This window comes from Aphelocoma coerulescens, chromosome 1A (genome assembly GCF_041296385.1).
Source record: "Aphelocoma coerulescens isolate FSJ_1873_10779 chromosome 1A, UR_Acoe_1.0, whole genome shotgun sequence".
NCBI classification, from domain to species: Eukaryota; Metazoa; Chordata; class Aves; order Passeriformes; family Corvidae; genus Aphelocoma; species Aphelocoma coerulescens.
The window spans coordinates 46,168,114-46,191,677 of record NC_091014.1 but is presented as its reverse complement, the minus strand read 5'-3'; the positions used below and the strand labels follow the sequence as shown (position 1 = coordinate 46,191,677).

Genomic DNA, 23,564 nt, shown 5'->3' with positions numbered 1-23,564 from the left:
CCCCCTTGTTTTTGCATCTTGCTGTCTGAATCACTTTTTGTGGTGCGCTGCTCCCATGGACACCTCAAAGTATCTTTGCTTTGTCAGCTGCATTACTGTGGGGGACAAACAAAGAGAGATCTCTTCCAATCCACACAACATGGAATACAGCTACTTTGGAAAACAGAAGGCGTGGTAGTGTGGCTCTATGGCTCCTGTTCCCCAGGCCTCCTGTCCTCACTGTAATCCAGTTCTTGTCATTGAGCTCCCGGGATCACACACTCAGACCTGCTCTACGGGGCTCTGCTTGCTCCTGGAATGTGGGATACTGGTATCAGCTGAGAAACTGGAGATCTGTGACCGGACAGCAGATCTGAAAGTGATTGTCTAGCTCTCTTCTTGTGTGGGGAACAGGATGTCAAGGCAATTAGCAACTTTCTTGTCATGGCTTGTGGTTATTCTCATGGAAGTGATAGTACAGACCTCATAAATAAACACATCAGTAACTCTCCTAGGAACCAAAAAATTAGAGCAAAAGTAGCACACAGGCTAGAGGCACGAGAGTCTAACACAATGGATTTTTTCTCTTCACAAACACTACACAAAAATGTAAATGTACCATTCTTGCATATTTTAAAAATCAGTGTAGAAACTAAGTCTGCTTTTTCAAGATTGATTGGTGACTCTGGGACTTTCATAATACAACCCTAATGCTCCAGTGTCTTAAAAAGATTTGATGGTACTTCCCAATTTCAAACATCTGGTTACTTTCTAGCATGTAAGGCTGGCAAACAAAAAGAAAAATTACAGGCATTGTTGAAATGTAAGTCGGAATTTGTCAGGCAATGTTACTGCCCTCACAGTGTGTAAGCAATGTTCCTTCTTCTTGCTATCTAGACACTTTTACAATCCTTTTTGCATCAGTATGCATACAAGAAAAAAAACAAGATATGCTAATGGCTAATACTTGCCACTAAACCACTGCCTAAAATGCCACTGAGCTTTTGCCTAAAATGTACATTATTCTGTCAGTGCCAGAAAATGTGAACTAAAATATCTAAGAGACATGCAGTACAATTTCCATAAGGCAGCTGCTAAGCTATAATTAGTGTAGTTACAGCTTTGCAAAAACAACTGAGCCTCCTACCTAACTTGCATCTGCAAGAAACCATTGCTTGCAGAAACCTCAGACAAAACAAGGGCTGGGACAAAGATACCCAGGGATGACAGAGACCAGTGGAGTAGACTTATTTGCCATGAGGTCTGACCCATGAGCCATGGTCCAGATGAGCAAAAGGCTGCTGGGTAAAAGCAGGGAGCACCTGCAATAGCTGCCTGTGGTAAAGAGGGCAGGTACTGCCACATTAGACAGAAGTTCAAACACCTAATTGATTCTGATACACTGACCTTTGCTGCACAGGCTCAAACTGCAACACTACAATGTCCTAATTTGTACAAAATCTCTACAAGTGGAGTGGAGGAGATCACATGTTCATCTACAGATAAGATTCAAGACGGGCACAGGAAAAGCCACTGGATGGTGACTCAGAACATCTGGGTTCACTGCTGACCCCTGTGAGGTAAGGAGAGCAACAAATGCCTACAGAAATCTGTAAAGTGACTCCAAATAAGCTTGCTTCAGATCTAAGCAGCCTTGTCCTCTGCCCAGGCTACAAAGTCCTGCTAGGAGTCCTCGTTTCTCTATGGATGGCACTTTATTTGCTCATGCAGACAGCAACATGTTCCGTGCTGGCTCAGGTTCCTCAGCACCATACTGCATTGCACAGCACAGACCTACAGCAGCAAAACTTCTAAATAAATAAAAAATTATGAACATGTTAAGAGCCAGACTTTCAAATTCAATGAGGCATGAGGAAAGATCTCTAAAAGCACTCAGCACGATAACCTCCATTTCCAAAATCTATTTGTAAGCATCACATATGAACTTCCATATCACCTGAGGCCAATCACCTGCTGCACCCTCTCCTCCAACATCTCACTCTCTATTTTGACTGGTGTCACTGAAAACTCCTTAGAGAAGTAATGCTGCTTGCTACACTTTCACAGCGTGTTACACCCAGAAGGGCTCTGCCACCAGTTGCAGTTTTGTGTGATGTTGCAAGGATGGACAGATATTGCAGCATTGCAAACAACTGCTTTATGGGTGCAACTGGAAGCAGAGGGGAAGACTTATGGTACAAGTGCCAACAGCAGATGGAAGCAGAAACAGAGAGCGAAAAAGGGGAAGAGACTGACACAGGAGGTATCAAGAAAAGAGAGAGAAAAGCCATCAATCCTTTTTATTCTGACTTGCAATGAGATTTCAGAAGTATCAATACTGCCTGTTCAGATAATCAAAATATGAGGTGGGATGAGGTAAGCAGTTGCTCATGGTACAACAAAATCTCAACAGCAGAGACTCAAAAAGTCCCAAGGCAATGTTCATAGCTGGAAATCAGATTCTGTTTTAAATGAAACACTCAACAGAAGTAACAGTTTACATGGTATGTTTGAACCAAGCAACCCAACAACAAGGAAACCTCTGAACAATAACAGAAAACATGACTCATTGGCAAGAACGTTGTGTGCCACACAATTCTTTCTTTCTGTTGATGATACTCAGCTATGTCTTCAAGATCAATCGAGATTCTGCTGTGCAGATCACATTTGAGAGCTGTGGAGAAACAGCTTCTCAACTCATTGGTCTGGCTTCTGTGCTTACCTCATAATGGCCGATGGTATTTAGCTTCCTTATCCCATCCTCCATCACCTCTGAGGAACCATCAATATCTAACAGTTCTCTTTGCTGCTCCTCAGACACAAGTTCTGCAGTATGACAGCAACAGAAAACAGTTACATCCCAATGGCATTCTCACCATACAGATATTTGTAAAGAAAAACAACACCTAACTATTTTTGGACGAGTGACTCCCAACTGAGCTGTTTCTCTCTATCCTTGTGCTTGGTCACATGAAAGTGGTTTTGCTCTCCCATACTTCTGATTCCTTTTCTGCGGTGACCGCCTGGGTGGCTTCCCTTTCAGCAGGTTTTGGTGCTTCACTTTGTGTTGGTCAAGGCAGAGTTTTTGGAGGTGCTTTCACCTAATCACTATACTGCTGCACAAGTGTACCCTGCTGTTAAGGTTACAGTGGGACTAGAAGAAAGGTTCCACAAGCCACTTCAAAGAGATCACTAAAATGAGCTGCGCAAGACTGCCATAGTACTTGTGAAGGGTGGTCAGGCACTTGTAAGGGATACACACACCAGATATGAAAGCAAATTGTGAACACTTGCCAACACAGAGTCTGAGAAGGTGAGGAAGATCGACATCTTAGGGAGCAAGTCCAGCAGGTGACAAATGCCAACAATATAGAGTTAGTTAGGTTTCCTACTGGAGTACATGGGAAGTGGTAGGGTGCTGGCAGCTACAGACTTTTGTCTGACCTTGGGCTCTTGAAAACCCAACAAGGAAAGATGGTTTGACTCATCTGCTGGAACAGCCTTATTTACATCTGTAGATATTGTAGGTAACTTTGTGAGTCACAGGCAAACTATTATATAAACCTAATCTGACTATAAATAAGCTTGTTTGAAGGCTCTTCTGATCAAGGGCAATGTAGGCCTGTAGGAAGGAAGGAAGGAAGGGAGGTAGGAGGAATAGTAGATAGGGACTAAAATACTTGATAATCATGATATGTCATCTTATCCACTAACAAAATGTAACAACTGGCTGTACTAAGGTGGACGGGCCAACCACCTTACTTACCCCAGAAAAGGAATATAGGAATTATACATGTATAATAAATAACATCTGTTTGTTAACTGCAATGCTAACGTCCTTGCAGAAGTGAAGCAGATATAGCTCAGTGTTCTAACTGATAACATAAATGGTCTAGTTTTTGCCTCGAAATTCCTCACAAAAGCTATGTTCTGTAAGAACTCTAAAAAGAATCAAAGCCAAAGGTAGGCATTCCTAACAAAAAAACTCCACAACAGACCAGTAAACTCCACGAAAACACAACACAGCAATATCCTCTTACCAAGACCAATTTCATCCAGCTGAAGACCATAGAGAAAGCCATTCTTATTAAAGAAAGCCTGAAGGCTCTTCTCCTTGGCTTGGCCTATGGTGTCGCAGTCCAGAACATTAACTTGAATAGTTTGACAGGCATCTCCACTCTCATTTTCTGGGATTTTTTCAAAGATAATGTTCACTGTCTGGGGAAAGAAACACATGTTAGTCTGACTTACAGGGAACACCTGGCATAGGAAACCCACAAACTCCTGACAGATTTTCAGCACCCAAGAGATTTTTAGCTTATTTATTATTAAAGTTATTTTAAATAAAGATAATTTGAAGGAATTACACAAAGAAGCATTTAGAATTCTTCCTGTTCAAAAAATCAAAGCTATATCTATAGCTATGTATTTCCAAAAGTGTATTTTGTCTTCTGCTTTTGTGCAAATGTATTTCAGTGAATTAAACCAACAAGAGACGAGGAAGAATTACAATACATGTTCCAAAGAAAAGCAGATCTTTTATGTAAAATGAATGCCTTAACAGCAAAACAAGAGATCTGATAAGGTTGTTGAGTAAGCAGTCACGGTAAGCATGATTGATTCTGAGTGGATAGAAAGCAGTGTTAAAATGCCTATTTACACCAGCAGATTATGCTGAGTGCCTTATATCACACAGAAAGTACACCTCCCCTGGAGATGTCAGCGTCTGTCTGCAGACAGCCGTGTCGCTGGAGGCAGCACAGACAGGGCTGCTACAGCAGCAGTGAGAAGAGAGAGCATCTCGCAGCAAACAGAATCCGAAGTGGTACAGATCTGCACTGTGTTCTGTTAGGTATTATTCCAGGTCAAACACCCATGTCTGGTTACAGCACCCCTGCCCTTTAGCTCACAGCTACTCTTGGCTGGGACACAATTCCCCTGCTAAACTGCACACGAGCTGAGTACGGGCTGGAGGGAGGTGCCAATGACACTGAGCCACCATCTCCAGGGAATGGGTTTTTTTGTCAGGTCATTATTTCTGATCAGGTCAGGCAGATTAATTGCTAGAAGGCAGGGAATAAGGGATGAGCACAGAATTGCTAGTGCTGAGCAATAACAGCAAAAATTTCCAGTGCCACAGCCTGCTCTGTGAAATCACTGTCCAGCTACATGCATACAGATGTTCTGCTGGAGATGTCTTGGAACAGAATTAAAATAAGTGTTTTAGGTGCCAGCACGTGACTGCAAGTGGCATAGGAAAATAAATGTACTCAAACCATTCTGGCTGTTGAACGATTCTGGTATAATATTTATCTTCTGACTGAAATGAGAGGACTGCAGGTGTGACTCTGTGAAGGACTGATCATTAAAACAGGAAGGAAGTAAACCATTTTTTTCTCTGCTGTCATGTGAAGGAAATAACTTCTGTCCAGGTTGTTGCAGGGACAGCTTTTCTCTCTTGTTAGAAAAATGGGTAGCTATTAATAGTTGTAGAATGGTATTTTCTGCTTATTACCCAGCAAGAGCAGAAATTACAACATGCTGCTGGTGAAAAAAGTAGTCCAATTCAACATAAAATAACTTTAGTGTTTCTACAGAAGCAAAGGGAGTATTAAAACCAGGGCTGCAAAACGATGAAGATCAGGATTTAAGAAAGACTAGGATGTAACTAAAGTAACAAGGAATAACTTAATCAGGACATCGAGATGTTTAATTGTGAGGAAAATGAGTCCATGGAAAGGACAGACGGAATGGGAGACAAGGATATGTGGGAACTGCAGAAGGAGAAGCAGACTGGACACCATGCCTCAGGTTGGGATTTCATGCAGAAAATTAGTGAAAAATATATTGGCACAGCAACGAGGGAGTCATGCTTGGTTAGGCCCACAGACCAACTGAACAGACAGCAGTCCTGTCCTTGACTATGACTGCCCTGAGGTCATGGTCTTGTAGGATTAAAATGTGGACAGGGACTAACTGTATTTGTCCTTGGAAAACTCATTTTAATCAGTCTTTGCCCCTTCCAGTCTCCAAACTGATCTTTCTGAAGCAGCTTCTTGCACTTTAACTGATGTTGATTTAGCTCTTTGTCCTTGGAAGCATTCCTTCCTTTAGATGATCCTTTCCTTCTAACATTATTCCTACACTGCAATATTCATGTTCCTGCTTCATTTTCTACTCCTTTCAGACTATCAAGAGGAACTGTCTATTTCACTTTTTCCTCTCCTTTTCAGCATCTACTCTCACACAAGTTGCACAAGAATGTGCAGCCTCTTCAGTCATCAGCACATGAGAGTCCTCCCATCCCCGCTCCACTTGCTGTAGGCTGACAGGACTGCAAAAAGAGAGTAGTTGTTCTTCATGTAGGTGGAATACAAGTCATGTATGGACTCCTTAAGTGAAAGTATCCACAATATGAGGATAATAGGAACATTTTATAACTCAAGGAAGTGGTCAGCTGGGAAGGAATATTTAAAAATATTTAAACACATAGAAGTCTCTAACCCATGAGAGCCAGATGATTTTGCTGATATGATTTCCTGCAGGAGTTAATCTTAAGTGATGAAGCAATTGATGGGGAGTTAGGAAAACCAATTATTGTTAAGTTGTCCCTCTGCAGCTGAAGTTTTCATAAATCAGATTCAACCTGTCTGACAGCACAATCTCTGGCTTTAGAAACCATTAATCAGAAGCTGACAGTCACAATCACTGCATTTAGACACAAAATGTATAACTAGAAAAAGAAACAGAAGTTATTGTAAAATTATTAAAGCCCTTTTATGATCAGCTCTGGAGGTCAGAAAATATATAAGAGAAATCACAGGAGGATACGTGAAAGTCACAAGAAAATATCATCAAGCCTTTTCTAAACTCTCTCACTTTGCAAAGGAAACAAAAATACTATTAACTTAGAGAAAGGTTCAGGAGAAAATTATAGGACCTGGTTCAAGCTAGTAATATTTAGAGACAAGACTTAATGCACTAGAAACTAGTGATAGCAAGACAAAGTCACAGTATTCTTCAGAAAAGTTTTAAGATGGGTTGCAAGAATTATTAAAGGCTACTTAAGAAGGTGGCACCTGCAACTACTTGCATAGGAACTAGCTTGGAACCTAGCTATAAGACAGGACTAAACTTAAAAAATGTATCTTCACACATGCAGTGACAGAAATAATGACATTTGAAGAGAGTGTTTGCAGATGGCTTTTCAGATTTGTAGTTTTCTTGAAAATTAATTTCACACAATGAATTATTTAGCAGAGTTATTAATAACCATAGCAGATAATAGATGTGGTTTAATAAAGAAATGAGATAATATCATATTTTCTTAGAAATAAAGAACAATAATCTGGGCTATTCAAGGACTCTTATTACCCTGTTATCTACTCAGCTATGAATCTGAACAAATCATATTTCCATTTATCAGACAGATGGGAAAAAAATGAAAAACCCCTTTTGATTGGTGAAAGACAATTTCTATAAAGAGTCAGTACCATGATGTACCACATAATAAAACTGCCTTAAAACTACTCCTGTCTCCCAGACTACGAAATACAATGAACAGGAAAAATCAGACTGATTGCATGATCCTTCTGAAGCAGCCAGGACAGTTAGCTGTGAAGAGGTTATAGAAGAGCTAGCCAATTGGCACAGAAAATGCTGCAGGAGTTAAATTTAGGTGAGATGGGCACTACACAAAGGAAGGGTTGTGCTGTTGATGCTGCAGTGTATGGTAATCTGTCTCTAATCCAGAAGACTCTCCTGTAGCCAACACCTGCACTGCTCACTTCCTAGTGAGGGTTGCTGTGTTCTTTTCTGCTGACAAAAATCCCCATGTGTCACATGCTTTTAATAGCTTCCTTATCTCTCACAAAGTGTGACTAATAATACCACAACCATGATGTTTTATTAGAAATTGGTTTCCTTGTCGCTGCTTTACTCCCTTACAGCCCTCCCACTTTTTTTAACACCCTTCTTTTAACTCATAAAGCAGTTCAACACTTTAAACAACCTTCCACTATGTGGCTTTGCTTCTCTTTTATTAAAAGGCAGTTGGCTGAACAGGTGAATTGGATAATTTCTTTGCATTTAAAAATGCAAACACATTGCAGCAAGGAATTCAACAGCCCAAATACCTTTTTTAAACTAAGCAGTGATTATTCAAAGGAATGCTGGAGCACCAAGTCCACCACAAAAAGTCTCCCCTGGTTTCCCACAGGAGATGTACCACTGAGAACGTCTCCCTTTCCAGGCTAGCATTTTCTATTCCAAATGAAACTCTTCAGTGAAATGCTAACACTCAGCTGTGGAGTACACTTCTTCATCAGTCATTGAGCAAATTATCTGCCGAGGGGTGCAGCTGCCTGTCTGCCTGTGAGAAAGCAGGCTTGCTTCCTCAGCCTGAGGAAAAGCTCCATGACACATCCAAGTCTCTTTCAAGGCAGCTTTATTTCTCAGTACTCAAATATAAGCACAACATGAAAGAGCACAGCTTCTCAGCCCATACTTGACCAATGCTTTTAGAAGCAGCTTTCCTTCCTTCAATTCCTCCACTCGAGTATGTACTTCAGCAGCCCATCTCTGTTCAATACCCCACCCTTTCTAGCAGAGACGGTTAACAGTAGGGCATTGGGTGATCTAAGGTCTGTGGCCTTTTCAAAAAAGGCATGGGGCCCTGCCAGGGAACAGCTCTAATGCAATGCAAACACAGTATGTTTCTTGGTTCTCTTTTTTTCTGGTTACAAATGGCCTGAATTTTTAAAAAATCCTCTCCTGACCTGTGGAACTTACCCTGATTTTTAGCACCCTGTCTGTCTCCTGCATGAAACTGAACTCCCAATCCTGAAAGGATATATTCTCATGCAGAGCACCTACACCCTTGTTTGGGCCCTGATACTGATTTGAGAATTGAACTCCCTACCAGATGTATCCCTGCATCTTCAAGTGCCTACACAGCTTAAAAAAATCTGGACACCAAGTGTCTGCAGATTTGCTTCACCATCTCTATATCACTCTCTTTTTGGCTGTATTTTTATGCTTTGCTCTGGATAGGTAGATTTTAATGTACTGCTATTGTAGGGCTGGGGAAAGGGGCAAAACAAAATACCAACAAAATACTGCAAGACTCAGACTGTTCCCACAGTGAGCAACTGTGCAAATGCACTTGAAAACTCAGATCAGAATTTATTCCATTTAGAAAACAAAACCTGCAATCCTTTAGGCAGAAATGTTTTTCCACAGTAAGGAGAAAACACTTGGTTCCCTGCCTGTAAGCTCACAGGTCCTGCATGTCAATGCAGTGCATGTGAAGTGGTGTTAGTGAGAGAAGAAAACAGACTACTTTCTCTTTAGCCACCTGTTAAATGCTCTTTTTGAAGGGAAAATGTGTACAGCTGGCTTGCTTCCCCAGCACAGAAAGCCCCACCACTCCACCTAAGTCTCTTTCACAGCACAGTTTTAGCTTCCAGCGTAAATCTCAGATAAGCCACCAAACAGTTTCCCAGTCCAGCCAGAACCACAGTCCTTGAACTTCATCTCCGCAATTTTATTGCAGGACTCCTCTCTCCTTTTGTGATGGTTTTAAAGGGAACATTCAGCACTTCTCAGCTAAGTCCAAGGAATGCTGCACAGTAACGGGGGAAGCTGACCTGTATTAACCCTAGAGCTTTATCTTTAGCTATTCAAAAGCAGGAATACAAAGTACACAGGCAGCAAACAAGGTTCAAGAAAGGCTGTGGGCTCTCACTTCCCCATCCATCTGCAGTGTTCCCCAGTGACAGCAAGTCCTTCAGACCACTTACCTTTTCTCCTCTTCACTGCAGTCTGACCACAAGACCCTATCAGTGACTGCATGCATAGAAGTAGCTCTAGAAAAAGTATTTAGGTTGTTCAGCAGTTTCAGAGTCAGCTATCCCCCCCAAGAGGCTCTCAATTTGAATGTGTGCTATAAATTAGAAATGTCAACTAATTCCACAGGACCAGATGTTTCTGTGCAGTCTACTAGTAACAGGCATATTGAGCTTGCTTCGAAATTGTTGCTCTGTGTCACTACTGTGTTTTGCATCCTATGGGTACATAGAGCAATATATTTAAATTTACTCTGGATCTCAAATACATGCCAGAATGCAGCATGCAAACAAGGAAACCAAGGATCTTTGATTATGCATTTGATTTTTAGCCACAAATTTCCTTCCAAATGCACACTCTGGTAACTTAGCTTGAAGTACCTTCAAATGCAGCCTCTAACAACAGCTTTGTAAGAAGATTTGACTATTACTTTATTAGTTTGAAGTTTTCAGTAGAAAATGACAATTCAGAAATGATTTACAGAAACGTTGCCACTTCAGTGAGTTTCCTATGTAGCCCAGTGAGATAAGCCCAATAGACTGCTGACCAGCCAAATTTTCCAGGGTCATGTAGTCTACTCCAGTATATGGCATCTCAGCATGTCCAAGTTCTTGCTTCAAAACAGAAGATGGGCAAACCTGGAAACTTAAGTCCAACCAGAGACTCAGCATATGGGCTCTGAAAAAGACTGAATCCTCCTCCAAAGCCACCCGCACTTGCCCTGTCCCTGCCATGGCCATTGCTGCCTGGCAGTTTCTGCTCCCAAGGTGTGAAGCCCACTATTAGTAGCACTTCTCATACTCCTCATTATGTCAGGTAACTCTGACTGGAAGCCAGGAACTAAGAAGCAAAGAAGCTACAAAAATGACTGGAAACATACATTTTAAAGTTGTCAGACCTAAAATCACTGGGAAATTCTGGAGCAGAAAAGTGCTCTGGTTATTCTGAAAACCTTTTTCAGACCTCCTACTCTAAAAGGCACAATTTTTACATGCTTCAAAGTGCAATAATCCTGCTATCCCTTCTCATCTCAGTGTCAGAATGATAATCAGAAATCCAGCTATCAAAGATGTTTGGGTGTAACTGAAAAACAGGAAGCACTTCTTAGTTGCTTTGAGAAAGGCAAAAAAATCTATGGTAAAGTTCAGAAGCTTAGCTAGACTTCTTGTTTTTAACCAAGCAACTGAAATCCACCATGCTGTAACCTTGCTAAATTGAAGCCAATTTGGTGCTAATAATATGGAAATCCACAGCAAACTATTGCCTAAAGATTAGCCATAAGTAAACACAATAGAAAAATAAAACCTCTGCCTTCCATTCTTTCATTCATTGGTAAAGTGTAGTTTAGTTTAAATTTTAAGCACATTTATATTTCTGTAGTATACTTTAAAATAAGGATTTTTTAATACTCTGAGACTTCATTAAACCTACTCTTTAGTGATTAATGCATGCTGTGAAGAGAGGGGTAAGTGTTATTTGTGAAATGTTTATCAGTGAAACACCACCTAGTTAAACGCTTAGTGTGTTTTGAAACTTTGTCAGCCATAATAATTTTACTATCTGGGTACTTAACTACTACCTTAGTGTCTTAAGAGCCTTGTTTTAGCTTCTTAGAAACAGAGAAAACATTACAGCTGTCTGTGCTTGGAGGGAACACAAGCTGGCAAACATACCACTGTTTTGAATTCAGACACTTGCCACAGCAGCCAGTCTTCATTAAGAGTGTACAGGGCTTTGCAAGTTATTGCATCAACGGGTCCTTTGTTTATCCTCTGATTGAGGGTTGTCACCAGCAAATAGAAAGGTTCACCAATTGTCTCCTAAGACAGGAAACAAATCAAGAAACGTTTATTTTGTAATCATTAAATGTGCATGACCAACTACAAAAAATCAAGTGTAACAAATGGTGTTATTTCCTTTTAAGTAACTCATTATCTTGCAATTAGAAAAGAAAATCCCTCCGAGCAGATTTATCAAGTTATTTGTTTAACCTCCATCTTTTGCTTTTCAGTGTGAAAGTCTCATGCAAATAGCAAGGGACATCTGGAGTGAGTGGCAAGATAGCTCACAGCCCCTTGCTGTGCACAAGCACACTACAGACAAGCTGCTCCTACTCCACCTGGCAGACACTTCCTAGTTCCACCAAAGAGTGGGTGGGGGGTGAGACATGCACATGTTCACATGCATACTTCAGCTACTTCTTGCATTTTCAGTCTTGTGAGAAAACAAGCTAAGAGTTTCCTATTGAATTGGTGTCTCCCCTTTTTTGTCTCTGAAAAATGTCTTGGGAGCAAGCTGGTGGGACTTACCCTGGTGTATAAGCAAAAGAGGAAATGAAACTGGGGCTTTCCTCTCCTGCCTAAACCCCAGGCCTCAGGAATGCACCTGAGAAAGGAAGGATGTATCTCTATTTCCATGTGACACCATTCCTGCAGCCTGGCTAAGGCATTTCACTAGCACAGCTCTGTAAAAACGCCTGGTGTATCGAGAACATATCTCTGACAGTTCCTTGGCACTCTCCTCGGTTCCAGGAAACTGGTGTGAGCTGCTGAGCCTCAAACAATTCTGCTACTGTATTAATGCAAGCACTGATGAGAGAGATACCAACAGTGTGATAGCATCACATTGATAAGAGAGACAGGAAGAGTAACCAGGCAATGAAACCAAGAACAAAGTGCTATCAAGTTACTAAAATAAACAAACATTAAAATGAAACTAAAAGCTTGCTTTGTTTTCATTTGAAGTAACTTAGTTCTTGAAATCTGCAATACTGTTTGGAGGCTGAAAAGTTTGGAGAGGAGTTTAGTTTTCTAAAGGATGGTATTCCTTAAATCTCCATTTCTTGGAAGCTTTCCAACAACTTGCACAGAAGGGTACAGCTGCATTTTAACAAGCGTTAAAGTCTTTTCGTATGGTCACAATACATCTCACTGGGCTGAAATGTCTGATATGAGAAGGAATATGCTGGAATTACAAAATTACCCAAATCTTGGCCAAATACATGACACAGTCATTGCTTGGAGATGTGTTCTTTCCCTGCATTCCGTTGATGACAGCCAGCTAAGTCACCTAAACTAGAATAGTGGACACTCATAATGTTAAATGTCAGACTGAATGCTTTAAACTGATCCCTCTAACAGCTCCTATGGAAAAAAATCAATTCAAGAAATCCTCTGCATATCTTACGTAGTGAAAAGATGTACACGTACCCGGAGAAATCCAGAAAGGCAGACAGACATCCAGTTTGTCAGCAATTTTTCTACCACAGATTCAGTTCGTCTGAGCAGGAGCTTAGGCTGCACATTGCTTGACTGCTCCATCAAGTCCCTTGTCAACACTTCCAAAATATGGGTCAGATAAACTAGCTTAGTTTGTAATGCAATAGTCAAGAAGGATGCAAACAAGCACCTGTGGGGGGAAAAAAAAACCCCAAGAATGCTATAATTTTGGAATTTCTCTTCCCAGTCATCTTTAATAAATGAAACACACTAGTGCTGTTCATATCCTAAGTTCTCCCTCTTCAGGCACATAAACTGTCCACTGTTCTCTACAAAAAATATAAAAAATGCAAGTCCATCTGCTCTTGTGATTAGTTTTTAAACACAGAACTTGTGTCTCTAAATTTAATTCTGCAGAACAACACCTGCTTCAGTGACAGAACATTTCTAAACTGTAGAACTGTTGATCTAACTGCAGGAAGTGTTTACAGTTTTGAACTGAGCTTTTCTGCTCCTTTGCCTCTTTGTTTATACGTACAAACATTCCAATTTCTCTTTAATTGCTTGTTGTAATGGCAATGTTTTTTCTTCCTCAGTGCGTGCAGATGGAGAAGGAAAAATGCTCCAGAGTACTGCAAGCTTGTTTTGCAAAAAGGAGAAAACACATTTGTGTGCTACAATCCATGTTGTTTTTTCCTGCTAATTCTTTTTCTTGAAGATGATAAGCATAATCATACTATACCTGTCTTTCACAGAGAAATTTTTCTGCTTTTCAAGGGTGTGAATGAGAGTAACAAGAAAGTTCTTGTTACAAATTAAAGCATGCAACATGTTGAAGCTTTCATCCTTGCTCGTTTGGTCTCTGCTCTGGAACAGTTAAACAAAAATAAGCAAACTGTAGTTTGGCTATGAGATGGATTCTTAATGCTTAGAAAAAATTGAAAGAAACATATGGGATAAGATCCTGGCCTCATTCAAATCAGTGGGAATTTTGCATTTATTTAAGGACTCCCAGGATTTTACCAAAAATGCATTTGTGTTTGTGTACAACACAGAATATACACATGCAGAGTATACATTTTCTGCCCTATACACAAAGCAATGCCAATAGTTAAGTTTGCCCATCATTTCCCAAGATGAGATTCTGTTTTATTTAAATAAGTCATAATACATATTGGTAAGACCATCTTACACTTCAAACTCTTTTTACATATAAATCCATGTAACCCTCCTCCTGGAGGAATGGGAACATACTGAAAATGCAAGCTGATGTGTTCCAGGACCACACTGAGAGAAGGGATACAATCACTCTTGAAAAAAAAATTAATTAAAGCATATCACACTACATCAACTTACCTGCGGCATTTCTTCACTGAAGATGGATGCAAAGCCTCCTGACTAAAATACAAGGGGATATTTATCATTCATAAGTACACCAAAAGTTTCTAACACATGTATGTTTAACATGCCAAGCATGTTCCTGATACTACTTGAAATAAAACAATGGAAATGCCAGCTTCTAGAGCAGATACAACATAAAAACTCTACACAGTAACTTCTGCAAAGGTGCTGCCAAAGCTCACCAGAAAGTGAACTCTAAAAATGACCTGGTATCAACTTCAATGTTCTGTGTGTGCTACTCAGTGCTGCTGAGCTGCACCAGCACAGCAGTCAACCAATGCCCCCCAGGAAGAGCTGTGTATCACTGCCATCTGCAAATGGGATGGTGTGCAAGGGGTGCTGCAGGCTGCATCCTTCCTGGGTGGCAGCGATAGCCTTTGGTATCCAGGGCTGCTGTTAACCAAGTGACACTTCAGCTCAGCTGCTTCCATTCATGTCAAGGCACTTTATGAATATTCACTAATGAACTCTCCAGGAGGCCCATGCTGTCACTCTCCACAGAGGCACAGGTGCCACCACACATCCAGTCCTAGCAAAAGCTCTCACACAAAAGGAAGCCCTCAATTCTCAAACACTTTGTCAATGCCTCTTGAGCAACAAACTACACTATTTACTGTCACCTGCTTTATCTGTGATGCTGGCAGCCCCTAGTTTCCTTACAGAATCACAGAATAGTTTGGGTTATAAAGGACTTTACTGATCATCTAGTTCCAACCCCACTACCATGGGTAGGGTTATCTTCCACTGGACCAGGTTACTTAAATACCAGTCCAGTCTGGCATTGAACATTTCCAGGGATGGGGTACCTACAACTGCTCTGGACAATCTGTTGCAGTGTCTCATCACCCTCATCACAAGAAATTTCTTCCTTATGTCCAATTTAAATTTATCCTCTTTCAGTTTAAAACCATTAACCCTTGTCCTGTCACTACAGGCCCTGGTAAAAAGTCTGTTTCCATCTTTCTTATAAGCCCCATTTTAATTGAAAGGCTGCCTTCCTTTCTAAAGGCCGAACAATCTCAGCTGGCTCAGACATTCTTCATAGGAGAGGTGTCCCAACCTTCTGAGCATTTTCATCACACTCCTCTGGACCTGCTCGAACAGGTCCATGTCTTTCTTGTGCTGGGAACCTCAGAGCTGGATGCAGTGCTCCAGGTGGGGTCTCACAGGGGCAGAGACAAAGAATCACCTCCCTCAGCCTGCTGGCCATGCTTCTTTTTGATGCAGCCCAGGGTATGACTGACTTTAGGCTGCAAGCACCACTGGCATCTCACATCTAATTTTTCATCTACATACCTGACTTTTCATCCCTCCCTTTCCTTATTTCTCCTGTTATCTTCTACCCTACCAAACCCTTCTTGCTCTTCCTCCACTGGCTATTCCCATTTTTCCAGATCTTCTTCAGCAACCCTAACACACCAACTACCAATAAAAGACACACACACATGCGCACAGAGTGGAAGAACCAGAACTGTGTTAAAGGTTAAAAATATTTGTGAACAGGGAAGAAGCATGGTAGCATTAAACCAAACAATGTGTGAAATTGAGGGGAAAACAGAAATAATAAGACAAATTTAAGATGCAAAGCAAAAATCAGGCTGAACATCAAGAACATTTTAAGAATAAATATAACATGCAGTTAACACCTATAAGCATTAAAAGCTATTAAGCCAGATTAAATATAGAAAATTGAAGCAGTGGGAAGCAAGACTCTCAAAACAAAGACGGAGTCCATCACTCTCAATTTTAGGTATTGGAGTCCCTCCTTAAGCAACTTGCCCCATCCTAAGGGAGAGGCCTCAGACAAACAGCATGAATTGCCTTCTTTCGATGCCCATCTCTGGATTGACTACAGAAGATGCTCAGTGAACAGCTTCAATTTCCATGTTTAAAGAGCTTAGATTAGATGAGACAAAGCCCATCAATCAATCACACTGGAGGGCACAAAGAGTACAATATGGACATCATTCAAGCACATGTGGTTAGTGAAGGAAGTGGTGGTTTGTCACTTTGACCCTTCTGTCAACCCTTCTGACACTCAGTTGCCAGATACACCCCACTGGCTTTTCTGTTCATCTATAATATTTGTTTAGTGGAGCACTGCTTTTCTGCCACATTCATACAGCACAAGGCATGGCTGGACACTCCTGCAATGTAAACAATAAGTACTTAGCGGAAAAAATTGATACACAACACGTTAAGTAACTTGCCTGACACCATCTGTTTGTAGAGAGCTAACAGTAGCAAGTACACCTTCCTGGGATAAGTATTTCAAACTGAGACAAAACTCAACTGAAATAATTTCTGGGATGTGCAGTGGCATGAGACTCACCAAGGCAAAACAGGAGCCCTCTCCATTTTTACTTTACAGAATGCAGCAGAGTGGCAATCCTTATGTCTTTTTTTCTTAACTTTTTATTTGCATAAAGCATGGCATTTTCACTGAGTCAGCTTTTACAGATTATTACTCTTTTGACAACAGAAAGTATAGGAAAAGGTATATTCTTAAGAATAAAAATGCTATTTTAATGGTAATATGCCTGGCAACAAAACAAACAGAAAGAAAAAAGATGCAGGAAGTAAAATTTCCTTTCCAGTTTCTTCAAACCACCTGGTGACCCCCTCAGAATTAGGCTAGGGGCATTACATTAGTACCAGCAGACATATTCCCAGTGTCCTTTGTGTGAGAACTGGACTCAAAGTATACAAGGATTTTGCGTATGTAATGGCTAAATATTATTGTGCCTTAGTATCTGGTATTTGGTGGTGTACAAAACCCAAAGGCCCTGATTCTGGACTATCACATGTATTTAACTTTATGACAATGAGCTTTTACTAGGACACAAACAGTAATAAAGCAGTGTGCAGACAGGAGTGCAAGGCTTGGCAGCAGCACTGATGAGTAACACATGAAGCCTAGTAGGTAATTCACATACATACCAGTTATGCCCTAAACTAACCAAGTTTCGACTTATTGGTGTCAGCCATACAGGAAAATATCGCCAGTTGAGACCACAGCTTCTGCCAATTGGATAAATGCTCATAAGCACTGGTTAACATCATGAGATAATATTGAAAGCTGTGGCAAAGGCACTTACCAGCATCATAATGTGCCACACATGCAAAAAAAATTAGTAAGAGAAGTAAAATATTCAAGAGAAGGCCTCTTTGGTTCTGATGCAGTGGCACAAGCTGCTTCAATGAACACTGAAAATATCTGCCTCTTAACTGGAAAACACTTAAGTACTTATGTCATTTCTAAGCATTTGAGTTGCACTCCTTCGAATCAACATCTTACCATTTCTGTCAGCACCTTGGTGTAGAAAGCACCAACTTAGAGCCATTTCTTCATCCCACATGTCTAATTAGGAAGTGTCATGATGTTAGGTAGCATGTTAGCTAGCCTGACTATTACTCTAATTAGCTATAGCATTGGAAGTGAAAGCATGGGAACAAAAAATGCAGTGGATAAATTATAGCTTAGTTAGGATGGCCTGAAAGACAAGCAGTTCAGTGAGGCTGAACAAAAATAAATGGATACACACACAACCCTTGAAAATTCAAGAATGTTGCTTTATCTACAGCATAAAGGCTTGGCTAAATATAGAGATATACACCTTTAAGTATTCTTTGGTAACTCTTGATTTAAGGAAAGTTTCTTGTGAGACAATGTGCAATTACTGTGTAGCATTTTCTTTAGTTATTTGATCCTGACCTTCCTAGCTTTTTTTAATGTTAGTCAACACTGACAACTGAAAGACTTGTAAATACTTACCTCTGGAAAGAAAGTTCTAAGAGCAAAGTGTTTGTAGTCAAGGAAGGGAACCGTTCCAAAACTATCCACCACATCTAATTCATCCATCTGTAGTTCAGCAAATCCTGAAAAATCACCCCCATCCCCACCCAGACAGTTAGTTCAGTTGACACAAAATCAGCTTCACAATTATAACTTGGCCCCCAGTTAAAAAACAGTTTTCAGTGAAGAGGGGTTGTTTTCATAGCTGAAGCTCTTATGAGCTGGAAAGTAGCAATCTACTTTTTTGTTGAAGGAAATACAACACACAATCCTATTAGCTCAGTGCTATCTGCTACTGCAGCACATACAATATTAAACAGGAACTCTGATACAACACAGAAATATTCTAACAGCTACAAAATGAAAATGTTTATATAATGTGAGCTTCTTGACAGTTTCAGTTCAGAAAATATGCTGTAGACCTACCCTCACGTATTTCCTTGCGAATCTCATATTCCAGCAGTTCAAGTTGCTGACTCTGCTTACGAGTTAACTCTTTGGATTTGTATCTAGTAACTATGAATGCCGCTAAAAAGGAAGAAAAAAGAGACTCTGAGTACAGGAAGCACAGAACAGAAAACTCCCATACAAGACATATTTTATTATCAAGAAACAGAAAGATTAATGTACATTTGCACAATTAGTGTTTTACTGTTGTCAGTGTGCCAGTACCCATAAGCCCTGGTTATCTGGATCTATACCCCAATCTTTAATAAAAATCATTTCTTGTAACAAGGTCTTGAATTGTCAATCCAACTTTATTTGAAAGTGTAGCACACCCTGCTATATACAGCCTGCACAGTGAGACACAGACTCTAACAACCACTTCTACTAATAGCAACCTACTTAAGGTAGCACTGATTAAACAGAAAAAACAGCTGTTTTGAACAGAAAATCCACTTACAAATTGTTAACTTTTCTAAAGCTTATTTAGAGAGAATAAAGGCATGAGATATGGTCCCTTTTTAAAATGAATTTCAAAATAAAATGAAGCAATCAAATGAACAAACCCCTATGCATATTAAAAGAAATGGAAATTTATCAAATATGTAACCAGGTAAAAACACTCAGAAAAAAAGGGAGCACCAAGAAGAGAAGGGGGTAGCTATTTACCTCCCTCAGTTTAGTAATGATCCACAAATACGTGATCCACAAAGACATGAATAATCCAAATGAGATTGAGCAGAAACACCATGAACACTGCCTGAGGATAAGCAGTTTGTTAGGGAACATCTGCCCCAGGACAGGAGGGTAGCTGAGCTCTGACAGCTGGAAGGGACCAAGTTGTGACACAAGGATGTCAGTCCTGTGGCTTGCTTCATGGAGTGACAGTGAGTAATCCCAGCAGAACAGACAGAAATACTGTCTTGTAACATGCTTGTAACATGCTGCAGTCTGACAATTCAGACTTCACCACCAGAACAGACTTAACTTTGTCCACTCTTATTGGGAACAGGCTAAAATCACCAGACTCTGACAGCTCCAGAGTAGTGAGTATGTACAGTGCTTGTGTCATGATCATACCCTTCAGCAAATCAAAAGCTGAAAATACGTCATTGTACTTACCTATAATGACACCCACCACAATAGGGAGCAAAATAAGAACATATAAATATATGTGTGATGATGTTGGTTTGACTTCATGCTCAAAATTTCCTAATTTGACCTGAAGAAAAGCAATAGCTGCATTAATAGAGGACAGACATTATTTCAGTGCTTAAAATTACATTTAATGTATTTTTAAAAAAAAGTATTTCAGGCACATAAGGATGATAGTAGATTATTGGGAAGACAGCAGAAGTTCAGCAAAATGTATGTGAACCAGCATTAACTCAACTTTCATTGTATTTGATGTTTAAGCAGGGTAACAGAGCAATGATGAAAAAATTTGGAGATCCTTATATACCACCAAATTTTGTCATGCTCTTGCTGCTAACTAGAGCCCTCAAATGAAAGGCAAGATCTGGCCTCCAGCTGGCCGAGCAGCCCATGCACTAAGAGTCACTGCTAAACACTGTGGCATTTTGAAATGAGGAACACATGTGTTTGCACTCACAGTGTTACTCTGCTGAGCAGAAAAGTATGGTAAGACCCATGATAAGAATAAGGGAAGTAGAATTTTTCATAGACACCTGGCCTACAGCCCTCTTCCCCTTCCCTATTTCTTTGCAGAAGTTTCAACCTCTTTATGTAGGATGTTGCTCCTGAAGGTCCTTAAGAGAAAATGCAACACACAATACATGTACAACATGCACATGAACATGTTGCCGTACACGTACAACATGCCCCAGCAGTGGGCTTGTCAGAGGCAGGACAGACATTAATTCTTAGGCAGACATGCAAGTGCTGAAGTCTGCCAAATGCCAAACTGAGGCATTCACCACTGATAATTATGGCAGAAGAAATTTCACAAAGAAGGATCTCAAAGAGGACTGCGAAAGCACATAAATAAAGGGTAGCTAAGACTATAAACAGGCTAGACTTAAAAATATGTTTGACACATAAAAAGAATACCACCAAGTGGCAGGGATAGAAATGAGCTTGAGATAATTGAAAAGGAGGGTTGCATTGAAATTATTTTGGGTTACAGCAGGGAAGGCAGAGATCTGGTGATTGCAATCAGTGGCTTGTCACAGGAGGTGAGCAGCCAGGGCAGCTGCAGACTGCCAACTGGATAAGTCACATCACAGCTACACAGACACAGGCAAGCAAAAAAACCCCACAGGGCTGGAAGGACAGAGCCTTTGTATTTCTGGGGCTATAAAGAACAGAAGACAGAGCAGATCTATTTCCTTCACCAAATGTTACTTTTTCCTCTGATGTTTCTATATTTTCACAGTTCCTATGCAAAGTTCTTTTGGTCTGAGACTTCCTAGGATCCCATTAGCCTTTTCCAAGGCTCAAATGCATTGGTGGATAAATACATTAGCCATCCTGTGACTAATATACCTACTTTTCTGACTTGTCATGTCCAACTGAAAAATTCCTAAAGCAGAAATTTCTGTTACTCTTCCTTGTTTATTGAAAAACTGAGACAAAGCATTCACTTAATTTTCTGCTCATATTTAGATTATCTTTATTCTTCACCATAACCTTCTTATTAGTGGCCCCATTTCTCTCCTTATCTTTTATCTTGTTTATGAGTCACAGACTATATAAGATACACCTGAATTAATCCAATTCCTATTCCTAATTAATTTCATTTTTCCGCATGACATTATAAAACCCTCTCTGGACTGGTAATGCCTCTGAGCTTTCTGTCATCAGCAAGTGTTATTAGCGTATGCCTTATTTTTGTGTTCAAGTCAGTGGTGATATTAAAGAATATCTGTATGAACATCAGCATTGCCCAGTCAGCTCCCCTTACAGAGCATCCCCCCGGTGTCCTCATAATCACCACGTTAAGTAGTTTACTGAATGACTTCCAGGTACATGTGATGTATCACTTTTTTGTTGTTGAGGAAATCACTCATCTTAGGAAATAAAAGATATCTAGCATGATCTGCTTTCATTAAAAAGAATTTGACAATTATCCCACTTTCCACTTACCTCCAAGTCTTTCAGGAGTCATTCAAAATACATTATAAGGTTTTACATAGAGCTAGGATTAAATAAGCAAGCCTCCATTTGCCTAGGGTTTGGGGTTTTCTTCAATTTAAAATACTGGTTTTCTATTTGCTGCTCTCCAGTCATACAGGACGTCTCCTGACAGCAGTTTTATTTAAAATATTTCCTACTAAGCCTACAGTGTCATGTGTCAGTTCTCCCCAGTGCTACGATGGGAATGACTATGTTCCTGCTGTCTTGAGCCCTTTGATCTATGTGAATCTTGCTTCTGTCACAAGAATGGCATCTTCTACTCTGACACCTCCATTCAGACTGATCATTCTGTCTTTGAACCCACACTCAATATCTTCTTTTTTCTGGAAAACTAAGGGAAAAGATACAATCATTCTTGAGCCAAACTTATCTTTTATCCCCATCTTATCCTTTTTTCAGTGGCCCTACTTCTTCTATGATGATCTATACATAAGGTTTAAAAAACACATGTGAGGATTTGCTACTTCTATATTTTTCTTTTGCTGGAAAAAAAATTTAAGGTACTAGAAGTGCAATGTTACATGATAACTATTGCATTTGATTTGCCTTCATGAAGTGGTGACCTTTCTATGACAGTCACTTCTATGAAGTTTGCAGGATGAGCATGTGATATAGCAAGGCATCACTGAAATTTAAATGCAACACCAAACTCAGAAAGGCTTTTCCATGCCATAACTGGCTCAGACGACAGGATCCACAGATGGGGGATCAGTTAACAGTGATAAAAACTCAAGAATAGCTTTGTTAATCTTTACTATAAGCCATATGCCTTGAAGGCAATAGAGTTATTTCAGTTTTATACCATCACACACTGCAATAAGAGTCTGGCATAATTTTTCTCCTTCATAAATGGTGATCATAGCATTTAAAAAAATTCATATCTTCATCTTATTCATGGAGTAAACATCTTAAGCTGCAATTCAGCTTTGACATCCATGCTAATGTCCATATATTTGGGCCTGGCTTCGTGCCACATGCTCAGAGCATTTTAGCTTTCCCAGTGCACATTGAATTTCATCCCCTTTTTCATCCAGAAATGCCTTCTGTCTCACTGGTGATCCCTGAGACAGATCTTACCCACTTTAGTAGGAAAAAGTGACTGCGAGAACGCAATCCTTTTCCTCATGGCCCCACTGGAGAATAGACTGCTTACAGATCTAAGATGAAGGGTTCTCCTGGAGACAATGATGCTGTTCCAATGATGTCTGTTCTGCAGACAGAGGTGTGACAAGCTACTGGTCTCCTGCAGCTCAGCAGCAGTGAGTTCAGCTTGGACTGCAAAGCTTACCTCTGACACCACTGCAGTAACCAGACAGAAAATGAACTCAGTTCTGTCAGTGGTACCTAAGCTAGGCAGCCATGCTTAGATATGAGGAAGAAAACTGTACTCCCAAGCACCATGACAGCATTAATGATACATTTTACTACACTTGTATAAACATTCAAATACTGTTGAATTGCAAAAAAAAGGAATTCTACTTACAAAAACTTTCACGGTGGAAAAGTCAATCTTGTCTGTTCCTTCCCTTTTGAATTTGCACAGTATGGTGCTACGGTCTGGCTTTTTGGTAATATTTTGGACACTGAACCATATCTTTTTGGTCTGTGCACCAGTCATATATGACAGATAAACCTCTACCTCCGTTTTAGAAATATTCAAGTTATCATTTTCTTTCTAGAGGGAAAAAATTGGAAGACAAAAATCAGTCACTAAACACAGTAAG

General features: G+C 40.2%; 1 protein-coding gene across 1 annotated transcript in view; it reads right to left on the bottom strand.

Annotated features, from left to right (window-relative positions):
• PLXNC1 (plexin C1) overlaps positions 1 to 23,564 on the bottom strand; it is a 67,870-nt gene that overhangs the window by 9,348 nt on the left and 34,958 nt on the right. Inside the window, exons 14-23 of the mRNA XM_069000112.1 lie at positions 23,324 to 23,515; positions 19,807 to 19,906; positions 18,667 to 18,768; positions 18,220 to 18,323; positions 14,400 to 14,441; positions 13,786 to 13,910; positions 13,035 to 13,233; positions 11,499 to 11,645; positions 4,020 to 4,197; positions 2,702 to 2,805 (exon numbers count right to left, since the gene is read on the bottom strand). Coding sequence (XP_068856213.1) covers positions 2,702 to 2,805; positions 4,020 to 4,197; positions 11,499 to 11,645; positions 13,035 to 13,233; positions 13,786 to 13,910; positions 14,400 to 14,441; positions 18,220 to 18,323; positions 18,667 to 18,768; positions 19,807 to 19,906; positions 23,324 to 23,515 — 1,293 coding nt within the window. The remainder of the gene's footprint in view (positions 1 to 2,701; positions 2,806 to 4,019; positions 4,198 to 11,498; positions 11,646 to 13,034; positions 13,234 to 13,785; positions 13,911 to 14,399; positions 14,442 to 18,219; positions 18,324 to 18,666; positions 18,769 to 19,806; positions 19,907 to 23,323; positions 23,516 to 23,564) is intronic.